At 40.8% G+C, this 16,687-nt stretch overlaps 1 protein-coding gene across 1 annotated transcript in view; it reads left to right on the top strand.

Annotated features, from left to right (window-relative positions):
- PKDCC (protein kinase domain containing, cytoplasmic) overlaps positions 1-16,233 on the top strand; it is a 32,800-nt gene extending 16,567 nt beyond the window's left edge. Inside the window, exons 4-7 of the mRNA XM_052700370.1 lie at positions 1,979-2,058; positions 2,986-3,093; positions 12,342-12,515; positions 14,932-16,233. Of these exons, the coding sequence (XP_052556330.1) occupies positions 1,979-2,058; positions 2,986-3,093; positions 12,342-12,515; positions 14,932-15,017 (448 nt within the window). The 3' untranslated portion in view covers positions 15,018-16,233. The remainder of the gene's footprint in view (positions 1-1,978; positions 2,059-2,985; positions 3,094-12,341; positions 12,516-14,931) is intronic.
- The last annotated feature ends 454 nt before the right edge of the window (positions 16,234-16,687 follow it).

Below are 16,687 nucleotides of genomic sequence, written 5' to 3'. Positions count from 1 at the left end.
CAAACAATGCATAAACCTCTTGAAATTTCGAAGTATAGTACGCCCCAACCTTGCAAACACAATTAGCCTATCTGCTTGGTTTCTTTATGAGGTAAATAATTAAAGGAGGAAAAGCATTTTGGAAAAAAAAAAGTCTACTATGCAAGATTTTAAGCTCACAGTAGGAAGATTTAGGTTGGATATCAGGGGGAAATTCTTTACAGAGAGAGTGGTGAGGTGATGGAACAGGCTGCCCAGAGAAGTTGTGGATGCCCCGTCCCTGGAGATGTTCAAGTCCAGATTGGATAGGGCCCAGGGCAGCCTGCTCTAGTATTAGATATAGACGTTGGTGGCCCTGCCCTTGAGATTCCTTCCAATCCAAGCCATTCTATGATTTGTCCTGGTCCTGTGTTAGTTTTCAGATTGTTATCTTCTACCATAAATCCATCTCTGTGGATTTTCTCCCGAATGTTTGAAGGACTTATTTTAGAAGCATTGAATAGTTTTAAATGTAAAGCTATTTAATACTTTGAACTATTGACCAATGGGTGAATTCTCCATCACTGGCAGTTAAGATCAGATAGTTCACCAGTGTCTGTACATTTCAGAATTTCACATGTGGGTGTTTGCTTTAGGACAAGTTAGGTATTCATATAGCCATGGAAGAACTATAAGCTCTGCGACTTGCATCTGTTATGCATATAGGAAAGTAAATGGCAGCTACTGAGTTTTTGCAAAGAGCTATTCGCAATCAGTTGGATTCTGCTTATGGTTATTTTCTGAGCAGAAAAAATGAAGTAAAATTTACCAGATAAATTACTCAATACAAATGTTATTCCGCTCTTTAGATTTTTGTGTCTGTTTTCATTGGATGTTTCATGGCCACGGCTAGAAAAACCTACCTGGAGATAATCCCGCTTGTGAAAATCATAAATATTATTTTTGTAAGGGATTAGAAGGGAGTTAAAATCTCAAGGAAATATTCGTTGTGTAAGTGGAATATGTCAATTCAATAATACCTGTGTCTGTGATCAATTTTTGCTATCAGTAACTCAATTTTTTAATTTGTGCTTATATAAGACATCTGCTAGTCTTGCTCCTGAGTATGACTCACTGTAGGTTTTTGTTTGACAATGTGGTCTCTGTATATGAAAAAACGTTTACTTTGCTTTGCAGGTTAGATGTAAAGCAGGGCAATTTCCCAATTGTGTTACTGTTCTGCTCATTACCTAATATTTATTCCCGATAGCTCTGTTTATGTTGTCAGATCCTGAACTGTCCATCTCTATCTTAGGTTGCTATGACACTGAGTTTACAGTGTTTAGTAATATTGGAAGAGAAATAGAAATTTAAAGGAACAATGTGAAATTCAGTATACTTCAAATGATGTTGAATAAAGGCATATCTTCTCTCTTTTGTGATTAAAAATGATGAAATGAAGAGGATACATCCAAACATGGCAATCCACATGAATGCATCTTGATTTTAGATAAGTGATGAGAACAGAAAAGATGTTCTAAATTGTGGGGTTGTTTAAACAATAGAAGAAGTTATTCTTCTCCCTGTTAATTTTAAAGTCTGGAAAAACTGTAGAAAATAAAGTAACAGCCAGTTCTATGAAATGAGCAGAAATCAGATTTATGCACTTCAAGCCTTGAAAAGCCCCTGAGACTTCTGAAGTTGATGGCATCCTCGCAGTTTGTCAACGACAGACAGCTTTGCTAAGAGTTGCATTCTGTGGGGCTTCACAGCACATTTCTGTATTAACGGAACATTTACACATAGTTACAAGGCAGCCTTGTATATAGCAGTGTGGTCTAGTTCTGCCAGGCAGCTATGTGAATAAGCACAGCTATATTTGACTGAAGAATACGATTTTATTTCCTGAATAGGTCAGTGGCTTACAAGCAATAGGAATTTCATTCCTTATGTTATTCCGTAGTTATCCTATGTTTGTAGTTTCTTTTATTTTTCAACATGGATTACTTTTCCTTTCCAGGTTTTTTTTCACATACCTTCTGCCACACAGCGCGCCGCCCTCACTGAGACCATTACTGGATAAGATAGTCAACGCCACAGGTAATCACACTGGATGTGGTAATGCCAGGCTTTTCTTTTTTTGGTGTGACTATCACATGAGGGGATGCTGCTTTCGTATTTGCTGCAAGGAAACTGGATTGTTTTTCTACTCAGGATAAATTTCACCCTGTACAGAAAGGGTAGAAAGGGCCCTGTATACCTGATAAATCCCACTGCGAGATATTAACTATGCTTGACAGAGGTCTGTGCTTCTTCCTGACATGTCTGCACAGTGGTGAATTGCATGAATGCAGTTTCTATGTTTATCCCAAGGAGCAATCTAGAGAAAAACATCATGGCAAGAGGTTGTGCTGCCTCCTGTAGAGTGTGGTCCTTGTTGCAGAGCTCCTTGTGGTGCCTGGAGAGTCCGTGCCTTTAGCAGGGGGATCTGTAACTACCAATAGGATGCTTACTTGCCTGTTGCCAGTGGTAACGCTGGTGCTTTTATACCTCAGTAGCCAGAGGCAAGTGTAATTACAATAGGCCTTTACTAATGGCCAAGGTAGTGCCTCTGGGACAGGAGCAGCTGTGTGCACCACAGTTCTCTTTTGAGAGCTTTTGGACCTAGGTCTAGGGTCTTTGTGTCTTGCGCTATATTGTGTTCCATTGGGAACTGAATGATGCCAGCCTACTAACAAGCAAATTCTTTAGAGTTCCCTGCATTGGCTGATGTTCATCCCATCTGGGGAGCTCAGTGTAGTGTTTTCTGCTCATGGGCCTGGGCTTCCCAAGTGGATGAGTCAGCATTTGACATGCCTTGCTCACATCCGATAAGAAATATGATTCATGGTCATTTTGTAGTAGCTGATGGACCCTGTGTCCACATCACAGCACTGTCATGGAGCAGCCTCTCTTTGAATGCTGCCTTTCTTTAGTTCTGTGAAGGTTGCTTCTCATCTGAATCATGCTTTTTCTATGCTTTTAAAGGAGAGCTTCATTGGGGGATAGATGAAACAGCTGCTCAACTAGAAAGAGTTTTGAATCTGTATAAGAGTGGAGAGTACCTGCAGAACACTACCCGGATATCAAAATCTGGTAAAGTATTCTTTCTCGAACCGTAAGATTAAAGATTCTGATTTGGCTGGTTCTTGAGGTTTGGAAGAGGAAGTGTCTACAAAACAGAGACCAAGCTGTTGAAGTCATGCATACAATAATCAGTTGTCTACTTTTTGCTTCCTGGCCACCTTCTGCAGCTGAATGTAGTGGTTGGACTTGTAAAGAGATGAGCAGGCTTCAGTGGTAAAAGGAAGCCCAGCATAGCCTGGCTCTCCTAGAGGGTCTGTGGAAAATGTGTTTAATCACATACACACACTTCGTTGCTGTTGGAGCATTAGAACTTGCCCAGACACCAAGACTGATATGGAAATCCCATAAAGATACCCTAACTCTCTGAGGATTTTCTGAGGTTCATAGGAGTTTCAGAGAATCATAGAATCGTTGGAGTTGGAAGTGACCTTTAAAAGGTTACATAGTCCAGCTCCTATGCATTGAACATGGACACCTACAGCTTCGTCAGGTTGCTCAGAGCCCCCCCGAGCCTGACCATGAGTGTCTCTAGGATCAGGGCATCTACCACCTCTGTAGCCAACCTGTGCTAGTGTTTCCCTACTGTAATTTTTTTTTTTCTATTTCCAATGTAATTCTCCTCTCTTTTAGTTTGAAACCATTTCCCATTGTCCAGTCAGAACAGACCCTGCTAAAGAGTCTGTCTCCTTTCTTACAGCCCCTTTTAGAGACTGAAAGGCTGCTATTAGGTCTCCCTGGAGCCTTCACCCCAGTTCTCAGACTGTCTTTGTAGGGGAAGAGTTCAATTCCTTGGATCAATGTTGTGACCCCTCCTCTGGATGCTTTCTTACATGTCCACCTATCAATTCTATCTCTTTTCAATTTGGATAGGAGGATGTTGTGGAGGATCATGTCAAAGGCCTTACTGAAGTCCAGATAGATGATGTCAGTGACTCTTCCCTTGTCCACTGATGAAATTACACCACCATAGAAGGCCACTAGGTTGGTCAGACAAAAGTTTCTCACAACTTAACCAAGACGGCAAGACAAAACTTGTCTTCTAAACACTTCTAAAAAGAAGTGTTATTAGCAGTCAAAAAAAAAAAAAAAAAGAAAAAGGGAAAAAATGGCAACATCAAAATGAGGCTGCATATAGCATCTTTCTGTTTTCTGTGAGATCTCTGCATCACTGCAGACTTGTAAAATGCTATTGAAGCAACTGTGATGTGGAAGGATGCATATTCTTCCGGGTTGTGGAATTGTGCATGTCAAAGAAGATTATGTATGATGGAAATTCCTGTTAAGCCTAACAATTGAAAAAGCTGTTTTACAAATTATTTTTGTGTATGTACAATGTTCATGTCAAACTGTCAGCATAATTGACTGCAAGTTGATAGGAAAATTACAGTTTTGCTGCAAAAAAGCACAGTAAAAAAGAAAAGATGGGTTCTAAATGAAGATGAATGATGGCACAGAGGGTTTTAAAAGTTCAGTGAAGCATTTTCTCTGAGAGAGAGACACAGGAGCCAAATTCAATCCTGTCATAGTGCTGTTAACCTCAGAGGGCCATGACACCAGGGATGAATTTGACCCACTTATCAGAATAATTCAATATTTATTTTGTTGTAAAATTGGCAGGAAAATTGTTGCAGGTGTTCATTTAACTTTCTAATTTTCAGCTTTTCATCGCAGTCTGTGCTGAGTGATGCCTGTCAACACAGCAAAATTATTTTCAGCAGTACAATCGATAGTACAAACACGTCCTTTGTTGAAGAAGTGCCAGGAGGGCTGGAGTTTTTCTGTGATGCTGGTTGATTCCAGGTTTAACTGCCATATCAGGACAATATGAAGCTTTGAATTTTAGAGGTCTGTCATGTTTATAAAGCATCTCAGGGAAGAAAGCTTAGGACAGTAGTAGTAAATGTGACAGTGCAAGTTTCTACTAATATGGAGCAGTGCTCCATGTATATTTGGCTCCTGTAGTAATTACACATTTTTGTGTCAGTTTAATTCCATAGAGTTCTGGATAATATAACACAGAATCTGTCCTTTTTCATAGCTAGTAATACCCTTTGATGGAAGAAACCCATTTTACTTTTAGGATGCTGCTCATGGACTTGAGAGAGCTGCTTTGCAGCTTGAGCAAAGATGTTGAAAATTGGTAGACGTATGTGTATTGTATTTGACCAATCTAAAAGGGTACTAAATTAAAGATTAGGAGAGTAATACTGAATTCCCTGACATGAAAAAGATCTCAACCAATGGCAAGCCTGAGAAATCAGATATCGTGATGGAAATTACATTTAGATGAGATATGTTTTCAGACTTAGCTGCCATGTCTTTAAGATGTGCAGGCCTGTTTCTTGTTTGTTCTAAGGCTACTTTAACCAAACAGAAAAAGAGCTGTAATTTATTTCTATTTTAAGGCTCCTTTTGCTTGCCAGAAAAGCGTGAAGTCATATTATGAGGGTAAAATACCCCTCCCTACCTGCTTATTTCTATCACTTTTATCCAAAGCGCATTCTATCCTCCACTAATATTGGACTTGTAATACCATGCTAGAATTCATAGCAGTTCATTCAATTAATATTCTCAATCCATAGATTATTCAATAAATGAGAAATTCTTCTGTCGTGCAGTAATACTGGAAAGAACTAGTGTCTGAGTGGTCATCCTCTTGCTGCTGGAAGACATTCCCAACTGAGCTAGCTTCTTGACCAGCAAAACCAAGGCTGAGCAGCTGAACAGGTCAAATGTTTTCTTGGCAGTAGAAGGGGAGTATGAAAGGAACAGCCATGATTGTTTCCCCTGCTGTCAGCTGAGGTCATGCTTTAGCTTTGTTCGGGAGTTAGGAGGACCCTTCATTACTCTCTGAAATCAAAGCAAACTATTTAGGTGAGATTATAGGATTTTTTTAAACCTTTTTTTATCTTGCTCTGTAGCACAATGAAAGTTCAGGGAGTGTGTCTTCCAATCCAGTGTCAGCTTAAGATAAAACTAGATTGTGGTTTGGTTCTGGGGCCAGACTGAAGTTAATCAAAGCTTATCTTTGTACACCAGTGTGCCAGGCCTTGCAGACAGAAGTTCACATCAGTTTTGTTTTGGACAATGAACATCTCAGAGTGACTGGCTCTGAAGGTTTTCACTCTTCCAAGTAGATAAAATGACAAAAAATACTGTCTCAGTCTCTCTGGCAATGAAGAGTTTTGACAAAGGAAGGCCTTTTCCTGGTAGATGATCTTTACTGAAACCTTAGAGGAGAGTTCAAATCCAATAATTGCAAGATTTTGTTTTGTTCGAAAAAGAAAACATTGAAGATTTAAGTAATGGTGCTTCAGAATTTGTTTTAGGTCTAAATGTTTTGAATTATCCATTGTCTTGGATAGAGCATTGTAAATTCTTAGTAGGAAAGAGAAGATCATGATCTTGGGCAAATGATCTAAGGCTGTAACTAAAACGTAAACTTTTAGAAAGCAGTCTGTTATCTATCTGAACCTATGTTTTTGAAAGGAAGCCCTCCTCCTATGAACAACGTGAAGTGAGAAAGGTGATATTGATAATCGGCAGGGAAGTGACATGAGGAAAGCTCCTGTCAGCTCTAGTGTTCCCATAAAGAAAGTTTAACAAGATGACATGGTCATATTACAGAAGGTCGTGGATATTAAGCTTTCACTGTGCTTCAGTTGTAAAACATTTTATAGTGCAATAAATTATATTGTGCTCTGGACTTTGCTTTAGTATCTAAGAAACAGAGTGGAGGTGCAGGAGACATTCAATAGCTTCATATGTGTTCTGTAATCATAAATCACACTACTGTTAATGTTGTTACAGGAACATTGCAGTGTTTAAAACAACACTGAGCAAATATTTTATATTCTGTGGACTGTTGGTCTCTTTTGCTGGAATCCAGAAGAATGAATTAATCCAGAAACCATGCATTTCCTCTGGCATATGTCATCTAAAGCTATTATCAAGATTAAGAAATAAGAAATCTGCTGACGCTCATCAGTGACATCCTGCCTCAGTATCAAAATTTGTATTATTTCAATCGAGTGATGTTGATTTGTAGCAACTGAGCGCCTGGATGTCAAGCTAAGCCTCAGCCTTTCAGTTAGCTCAGAATTTACTCAGAAATGCATGAAATCAGCTAACACTAGTAAATCCGATAGCTTTGTTATTCATTAAAGCTAATAGATGACCCATTATTAGGCCTAAGGGTGTGCAAGCCCACAGAAAGGTGTAATAAACTTCTGTTGTTAGTTGAAAGTATGGTCACAACGCTAAAAAAAGGCTGGAAGGCTGGACATTAAGCAAAGACACTTTGTGTTTTCCTTTGTCTTAAGACAATTTGGCAGGGTTATGCTGTATGTAAACATTTACAGTACAACAGTGTTTTGAAAAAATATTCTGCAGGCTCACTATAGCAACCTGCTTAGGAAATTGTAAATCTATCCAAGAATTATTGGAGTCGAGTAGGGTGTGTGTGTTTGCACACATGTGCATGTGTGAGGGGAACTTTTGCAAGGTCGCTGTGATACAGTTGGAGGCCGTTTGCCTGTCTTACTGCAGGCCAAAATGCCCAGATAGGAAGGGTTCTGGTGAAGGCACTTGCAGGCCCAGCTGGGAATGAGCCACAGTCCTTGCAGCCTGGATTCTTGCTTTATCTCACACTTGTGCATTTTGCCTTTTGTTCCCAGGGATGTGAAAGATGCTTTGTGGTGGGCTGAGAGGTAAAGGTGTGCAGGCAGAGTCTACTCAGTGCTGCCTTTGCTATTTCATGGGCAGCCCAGTACTTATCTTTGAGCCCCAGTACCCTGTCCTGCTGTGTGATGTTAATGAGAATAAAATATCACTGAATCTATCGTTCTCCATGTTTATTTGTGCTGCGGGGACAGCAGGCTTGCCAGTTTAAATACAGCTCTGTTGTGAGCACAATAGCGTGTGGAAAGAGGTAGGATTTGCTTGCAGCCCTTTGTGCGTGAATCAGCCAAAGGACAAAAGTGCACACCCCAGAGAAGTGGTGCTGTCTCCTGGTCTTGCAGCAAATCCACGTTCTGGCAGCCATTCCTGTCCTTTCAAACAGTGGGGTTTGTCAGAAAAAATTAAAAGCAGAGATACAGAAGATATACCTAGCAAGTTGTTTTCTCTGATGCACCAAAAATGGCTTTCCTTAGCACACTATGCATAAGGCTTCTTGTTGGAAGAACCTTTAAATGTGAGATATTGAGACATAAGGAAATTTTAAACAGAAAATGAAATGTGCTAATAAGCATAAGTATGTTATTACTTATTTAAAATTGAATTCTGTGCTTCTTAATCTCCCTGGGAATCAGCAGGACTGTATAGCAAAATACCACTCAGTACTGCGTTTACTGAGATGATTGGCAAGATGAGGCTCTTTCTGCTTACTTGGTAAGCAAAGCAATTAAAAGGAAATCCAGATTTGGCTGAGAGAGTGCTTTTTTTTCTTTTTTTTCTTTTTTTTCTTTTTTTTTTTTCCTTTTCTTTCCATAGAAGAGGAACAGGGGAAGGAGGAAAAGGAGTAATGTGATTTCTTTTCAAGGATGAACATTACTGCATTGGTGTCATTGACCCGCTCTGTACTGGCAGGTGATAACTACAAAACTGGGCACGTTTCCAACGGGTAGCTGTAGCTGGTTGTAAAAGTGCAATCTGGCTGCTGTGGCTGAAATAAACGGTCATTAGGACTGATTAAAGTCAGATTTTGGGTGACTCAAACAACCTAAAGGGGGGAAACCACAGGCTGTTTCACATAGTTTACAGTATACTTGTGGAGTTTTTTATATGACTCAGTCTAGTATAGTGAAAATGAGTATGTTTATCGATTATAGTTGGCTATGGGACAGCACAGGTGATTTTTGGTGGCAAGATTTTAGAATGAGATTTTAAAGTGCTGGCTTTCTTTTAGAGCTCTTGCGCTGGTCAGCGAGGTTGCAGTTTGTTGAAATGCATACAAGGCATGTGCTTTGAAAATCACTTGTTGTAAGGACTGGCTATTGCTGTAAGAAAATCTTCAGAAGATTTTGAACACATTAAAACAGCATGTTTTGATCATCCGGAACAAACTTCTGAAAGTTTTTTAAAACAACTTCTAAAAAGATTTTAAAACTATTAAAAGCGTTGCAAAACAAAACTTTTGAGAGCTGCCCAGACTCAGCGTAGCAAGATATTCTGAAATTTCAAAATATTTACATGGCAGGAAAAATGTTTCCTGGTAAGATTTATTTGTGTAGCTGTGAGCAGCGAATCAGCTCCCGCGTGTTAAGCTGGAATAAGTCTGCTGTAAGTGACATCAAGATCAAGCTTACTGCATTATATTTATTTGCTACAGCCCTCACAACATTAGTAGATGAGAAGAAGGCTTCTTTTTCCGCTGCAGTAGTGGTAGGAGCGCCTTGAAAATCTCGTATCTATTCCTTGCCATTGCCTTGATAGACTTCATATACTCTATGTCAAACTATGTATATGTACGCAAAAGTGTAAATTTATGGCTGCATTTATAGTATTAGGCAAGTATTTATTGGTTTTAAACACCATCAGTCTGGAAATCGACCAGAACTTTGACCTTTTTATGATGTGATTTACTGCTGTGAGCCTTCAAATTCCACGGACTCCATTTAAGCAAGTTTCAGGTCTTGGCAGGACAAACATCTGAGCTAGAGCTGCCCCTAACCCGGTGGAGAATTTCTAAATTGAGCAAGTAACTGTGCTGGGGTGACCAGGATGATCATTTAAAGGTGTGGAAAAACCATTGCTGGGTTTGATAGACTTGCCTTGTGTCCATAACACAAGACAAATGCTGTGGCATTTTTGTGTTGATATGTATTGCAGGGCACATCACAAAGGCTCTACTGAATTTTGAAAATGAGAAATGAAGGGCTGAAATGGTTTGGATGTGGAAGGCATTGTGCTGTGATAGCCCAGGAAAGCTTTGTTCTGTTTGCAGTTTATTAAGCAGGTTTTATCTGAGAGGAACCAGCCCTTTAAACTGAAGCAAGGAGTACCGATGTTTGGGTTCCTTATGCATTTTAGTCTCTCCTGCTTATGAGCATTTCTCTGACTTGCATCTGGGTGTGAATGAGGAACTGGTTGCAGTGAGGTTTCTTTCCTGCTGGCTGAGGCTGATAGGGAGCAAGGAGCAGCAGGAGGCTCCAATCATGGCCGGGAGCATCCATCAGGAGGGCCCTTCCAGTGACTCCTTTTGAGAAGAGTGTAATTCTTCTCAACTCATGCAAATTCAGGCTCAGGATCAGCTCCCTAATTTGTGACTGTGTAAACAAGGGATTCCAAGAATGTTTGCCTTTGCTGTTCAAAGAGTGAAGGCAGCTACCTTGCCCTACTCAAGATGAAGTGATTTTTGGATAAAATTCCAGTTTCCTCAGACCAGTGCTTGGTTGGCATTGCAGTGAGTTTCAGATTTTTTCTATTCTTTATCTCTGAGGAAATCCTGTGCTGGTTTCCCAACATGGCAGGAGCACCTGGCTGGTTTGGAATGACCCCATGCCCTTGCCTGTCCCAGTTCCCTGGGGATCATGCTGTATCCCCCTTGGCCGCTCAGGTACCGCACCCTAAGTACCAGCTTGAAAGCTGCATCCCCTCCTGCCCCATGAGCCAGGACCCCACTTTGACCATCACTGCTGTTGCTGGCCCACCTCTGTCAATTCACATTTCCAAACTGCCCAAATGATTCACCAGGCTCCATGTTTTTACATCTCACTTGCATGCATCATTTTCCTTGCCTGGGCTGCCAGGCGCTGATCAATATTCAAGAGCTACTGTACAGAGATAAGGGGATATTACTCACTTAGATGCAATTATGTTCTCACAGAGAGAAAAAAAAAAGATTTTACCTATCCACTCAGTAGCAGTTTGATTTAAGCTACGACCTCTTCAGAAAGAGCGTATACATATATTTGGTGGTGAAATGAATGTTTCTAATGTGAAACTAATTTTTTCATTCTTAGTCTTTTACTCTTCTTCATGAGTGATAGTCTGCATTTCCTAAATTAACATAAGGGATTTTTGCCTTTGATGTAAGTGGGACATGATCAGCTCTGATGTTTCTTCCTGTTTGTGAGCTTGCAGTAATTTTAATGAGACAGGCTTAAAAAAGAGTGTGTATTTACTGCATTTGTTTCCTGCTGTTTCAGACTATGCGGTGTGAATGAGCGCTTGGGTGTGCAATTCTTTTCCTGATTGAAATACTGGCAGTTTAGACTAGAGGCAAGTGTGTCTGCTGGCTTGGCGATGTTTGTAAAATATGCTGTCTGTAATAGTGGTGGGCTGAATCTGCCATGTCAGGAAGAAAATGCCTGAACCAGAGTGACTTAAGAATAGGCTGTGTGTCAGGACAGGCAGCTCTGGTTTCCATAATAGATACAATTAGAAGAAATATAGAATGTATTTATTTTTTGAATAGGATGTGGGAGGGGAAGCGACAGGAGAGGAACCATCTGTTTGTGTGTCTGGAAGCTAAACAGAGATGTTTATAAATGATTAGTTTAATTTGCTGGCGCATTCATTAGCAAAACTCCCATAAGTGGCTGGGAAAGCAAGAGGAGCTGTGAACAGAGAACAAGGGGAGCTCATAAAGGCAAGGGAGACTGAACGGCAGCCAAGGGGACGAGCAGCACACTGGGCAGTGTGGAGCCCAGGGCAGCCGTTGGGCTTCCTTATGCTTTTTTTTCCTCCTCCTCCTTGAGGCCCAACGAGCAACTCCCCTTTTGTGCTCATCTGAGTGAGCAAAACAAAGAAGTTTCCTTAATTAAAAGGCTGTCTTTTCTTCTCCCTTTATAGGGGCTGGAGGAAAATGGTGTGCCACTGGGAGAGTGAGGGAGGGCTGGAGCTCCTGGTGGGCTTCCCCGGCAGCCATGCTCCCTGGGAAGTGGGACAGTCAGCCGGGTCATTTGAGTGGAGATGTTGGTTCAGTAGAACGTTCTTCCCCTAAAATCCCAGTAAATCCAAAGCCTTGCCTGCACAATGGGGAGGGGGAAAGTATTTTGTACATGGACTTGTTTATTTACAGGCGCTTTCTGGAAGAAAAAGGGTGAGGAGAAAGGAAGGAAGGAACAGGAAAGTAAGGTGCAGAGCTATAAACACCTTTGGGAGTGAAACAGGACTGGTACAGTCACCTTTTTTTTTTTTTTTTTTGTTTTCCATATATTCCTCTCCTAATCCGTTGAAATAAACCTTGCCTGCTAACAACAAGCAGTTTGCCAGACCTTTCAAAACAATTGTTTTGCTGTGGTTATTTGCAGAGTACCGGCGGGTGCCTGAAGCCTTTATTCCTGATGAGAACTACAGATGCTGGCCATCTTACCATCACAAGGGCTGCCTCCTCTCTGTGTTTGACGTTAATGAAGCCATCGAGATTTGCGACAGCTACTCCCAGTGCAAAGCTTTTGTCCTGACCAACCAGACGACTTGGACAGGTAGGTCGTGGGTGCTGCTGAAGGGGACAGCAACGTTTCGTTTTAGACAAAACATTTGCAGAGGTGGCAAGAGAAGTCTGACACCAGTTTCCATGGTTAGATGTGCAGGCTGTGGTCCAACATGTGGATTTTCATGCAACTTTCCAAGCCATGTGGTTGCTGCAGTTTGACATGAAACCAGACAGGTTCTTCCATGCATCTAGCTGGGACTTTCTGTCTGATGTGAGGAATGTTTTGCTGCTGGTGTGCTTCTGCCAGCAGGGCTTGGCTGAAGGACGGTGAGGAGAGAGGGTTTCAACCAGTTAGAAGTGGATGGCCAGATGCATTTCATCTGGGAAATTTTTTTTTCTAAGGGAAAAAAACATTTGCTACCACAGCTCATTTTCTTTACCAGAATATGCCTCTTGAAAAGATAAATACAGTTCCCCAGAGGTTTGCGGGCCTGGCAGTCTCAGTGTGGTTCCCCTGCAGGCAAGTGGTCTGTGCTGATTAACATCAGTGGAGCGTTGCTCCTGGCTGCTCAAGCAGGCTGACAGTGATTCTGAGGAACTCCACAGCATGCTGAGAAATAAAAACGTTGCAAGTGTCTGCTAAAACAGACATGATCATGCATTTAGTGTGGAGTGAACTATACTGGTTGGTCTTCTTTTGTCTCCATTCCATGAGATAAGGCCCCACCGAAGTTCAATGTGAGGTTTTCCTCCTGTAGTGACTGGTTCTGATGTGTGTGTCCTGTGGACATTCCCAACCTGAGACTGCTATGTGTTCTTCCCCCCTCACGCATGGCTATTTTCTTGCTTGGGATTGCCAATTTCAGCAAAGGACAGCTTGTCTCCTCTGCTCCTGTCTTTGAGAGGAACGGTGGCTGATGCAAGCTAACCCTTGGGAAAGCTGATTTAAGGCCTTGCTCTACCACAGACTTCAGCACGGCAATTATTTAGGCTCTGAGGCTAAACTTTCTGTCTGTACAACTGTGATCACAGCATGCCTTAACGTCAAAATTTACCCTGTGTGCAAGTGGATGCTTTGGTTTTGCTTAGCAGAGCAAAATAAATACGCACAAACCAGGCTTACATATGTGCCTGTTTCTTGGTGCAGACCTCCAGCTCTGAAAGTATCACAAACGAGGAGCATCTTCAGACATGCCAGGGTGTTTCTGGTAGTATAATGCTACAGCTGTCTGTATTTCTTGTGCTTATAAGAGATATAAGCAGAGACCTCCATGGAACGAGGAAAAGTTAGTTTATATTAAATTTGCCTGTGATTAAGCAAGTGACTGCTTGCTCATCATATGAGAATATCAGACTGTTGAAGTTAACTAACATGCTAAAAAAAATAATTCTAATGGGCTATGGGAGTTCCTAGGAAGTTTACAGGAAGCAGCCACTGTCTCAGATTATAGAATTAACAGTGAACAAAATGAAGCAGCCATATTTCAAGTATTACATGAAATAGCACTTTGCTGTGCTGTCCCTGATGTGTGAGCGCTTGAATCCCTGCAGTCTGCAGCTTGAAAATTTGGTCAGGAGTTGAAACATCCCGTTTGTCATGTGATACTTTTATAGAAAATAGTGTTATGGGAGCCCCCTAGAGAGGCACACTGGGAGTAAAGAGCACTCGGTGTTCTGAATTTTAGAGAGCAAAGACGGAAGTTCAGTATTGCTGGAGAATTTCTGCAGCCTCTGCTTCAAAGAGAGGCAGTTGCTGAGTCCATGGGAGGGCAGAAACTTATCTGGAGACACAGATGTGAAAGTACAAGACCTGTCCTGCAGCACCCACATTTAGTGGTGAATGAAACCTGACTGAATTCAGCTGAATTTGGTGCCTTACGTTGCCCAGGGGGTTATCACTTGTTGGATTGTTTATTTATTTATGGTATAAAGAATAAAAGTGTTGCCCCAGCATTTATAAAGCCCAGAGCTACAAAGTGATCAGCAAGAGCTGTTGTAGTGAAGGTTACGTTTGATGTATACTGTGCTGATCAGTGTTACAAAGATTCAAGCATGCAAAGCTGATACCTGTCCTGTGTAGTCAAATGACTTTCCTTCATTGAAGCAGGTTCATTTATATCAGTGGGAGAGACTTGAAGCCTTCCCTTTTAAAAAATTATGTTACATTTATATTAAACCTTCAGACCTCTCCCTCATTTACCTTGTCAACTGTATTCAGCTGTGTCTTGACCATAATTGTGTAAATGTATAGAAAGCAGGGAAGATTTAATACAACTTCAAATGAAAGCATTACAGCTTACAGTTAAAGTTAAGAAAGACTTCAGGTTGAATTGCCCGAAGAATGCATTGGTTGATAGTGAATACAAAATGTCATTACTGTAAAGCAGGCAACCTTTTGCTCATCATTTCTAATTACCTTTCTTCCCTTTCTCCTCCCTTTCTCCTCCCTTTCCTACTCTGTGCAGGTCGGCAGCTTGTCTTCTTCAAGGCGGCTTCAAATCATATCGTGCCTGATCCTGACAAGATAACATATGTGAAAGTGACAGACTGACAGCTGAAGTGGCTCAGTCTGACGTGTGAGTGACCAGAGCTGTTTGTCTATAAATATAGGCAGTTGTTATGTATAGGATAGCTGTGTCCGAAGAGATAATTGCACTATTACTCATTCTAATCTATAGAGTGCTAAACAAAACTTTTAAGAAGTAACCTGCATGACCAGGATGAATGTGCAATAAGACAACATTTTGAAAATGTGATTTTAAAACGAAGCAAAATACAAAATACGATACACTGTTGGGATGTAATTTTGGTTATAAATCAACTGGCAGCTCTAACTTTTCTAACCAAGGTTAGTGTGACTTTTCTGACCTGTGCGTGTGTGTACAGGGACAGAAGTTGATTATTTCTATGAGAAGTCTGTATCTTCTACGTTGATATTTATTTGAGCTCGTACAATCACAACAGAGTAACTGAAGCATGTGAATTTGTAAGCTAAATATCAAACATTTCTGAAGACAATCAGCATTCATGTTAAAGCTATCGAATATGCAATAGCAACATGTTTGTCAAAATGAAAGAATTGATTATGCTTAGAATTGCAAGACTGTAGCTAATTTTCATTTTCGCTTCCAATGTTATCACAAAGGTTCAATTTTTTTTAATTTAAAAGAGCCATTTTGTAGGTCTAGCAAATCACATAAGCATTTGAATGGTTCCCCTGAAAGGCAGGGGCTTACCCAAGTGCTGAATGCATTGCTGAATAGGGATAGGCCTAAGCATATGCTTACAATTAAGCCTGTGCTTAAGACTTTTGTTGAATCAAGTTTGAATTGTTCATGAAGTCACATCTTTGACAAACTGGCAAAGCAATCTGTCTGGTGGAACAGGACTATTTTATGGAATATCTTGCAGTTATTCATTATTTTTATCATCAAATCCATGGTTTTCTAAGGCACCGCTTGCTAATTCTTAGAGTGAATGAAGTAAATGACCTTAATAATGGTAATTGAATGCTAGCCTTAATTCTATATAAAATGCTTTTTATAGGCATGGTGTGTCTAGAGAATTTGCTTTCAGTGAAAGCAATGAAGTAAATGCTAAAGTGACCAATGTCATACTGTTTTGTAGTTTGTACAGCCAGGGGAAAAAAAATGTGCATTTGTTTCTTAAATGGTTTATTTTTGTAATAAATAAAATAATAAATACAATCTCTTTCTTACTTACTTTTCTTGTGTTGGAAATAAATACCAGAATCCAGTGAGACTTTAGTTATGGTGTACTGTAAGTCAAATTAAACCCAGGATGTTATTTCCAGGAAGGACTGATGTTGCTCCAGTGGCTTCCAGTGAGGGGTGCGTTTCAGGATTCAGGGGTGGCTTTTGTCTATGTGTTTGACTGTCACAAAACAGGTGACCATTAGAAGACAACACTTCATCAGCCTTTCTTTTTCTGAAGTTTGAGTCATGTCAGTACCATTTGTAGAAGGGGAGAGGGGGAGAATAGAACCTGAAGTAATTAGCTAGATGGTTGATTTTCTTGCTGGACATAGAGAGAAGGGTAGCAGGAGAGTAAGGAAGAGGGGCAGAAATTTTCACAGTCCAAGTGATTGCACAGAAGGGATGGTCAGATGGTGACACAGTTGGCAGCAGGTCTTGTCTCACCACGGTTCCTCGGAGGTCACAGATATCCTAACGTCTTCTGGCAGTCCTCTGAAATGACATG

Source organism: Tympanuchus pallidicinctus, unplaced genomic scaffold, assembly GCF_026119805.1.
Source record: "Tympanuchus pallidicinctus isolate F22 unplaced genomic scaffold, pur_lepc_1.0 scaffold1, whole genome shotgun sequence".
Taxonomy (NCBI): Eukaryota; Metazoa; Chordata; class Aves; order Galliformes; family Phasianidae; genus Tympanuchus; species Tympanuchus pallidicinctus.
The sequence above is the reverse complement of the archived record's forward strand: the minus strand, read 5'-3'. Positions and strand labels throughout refer to the sequence as shown.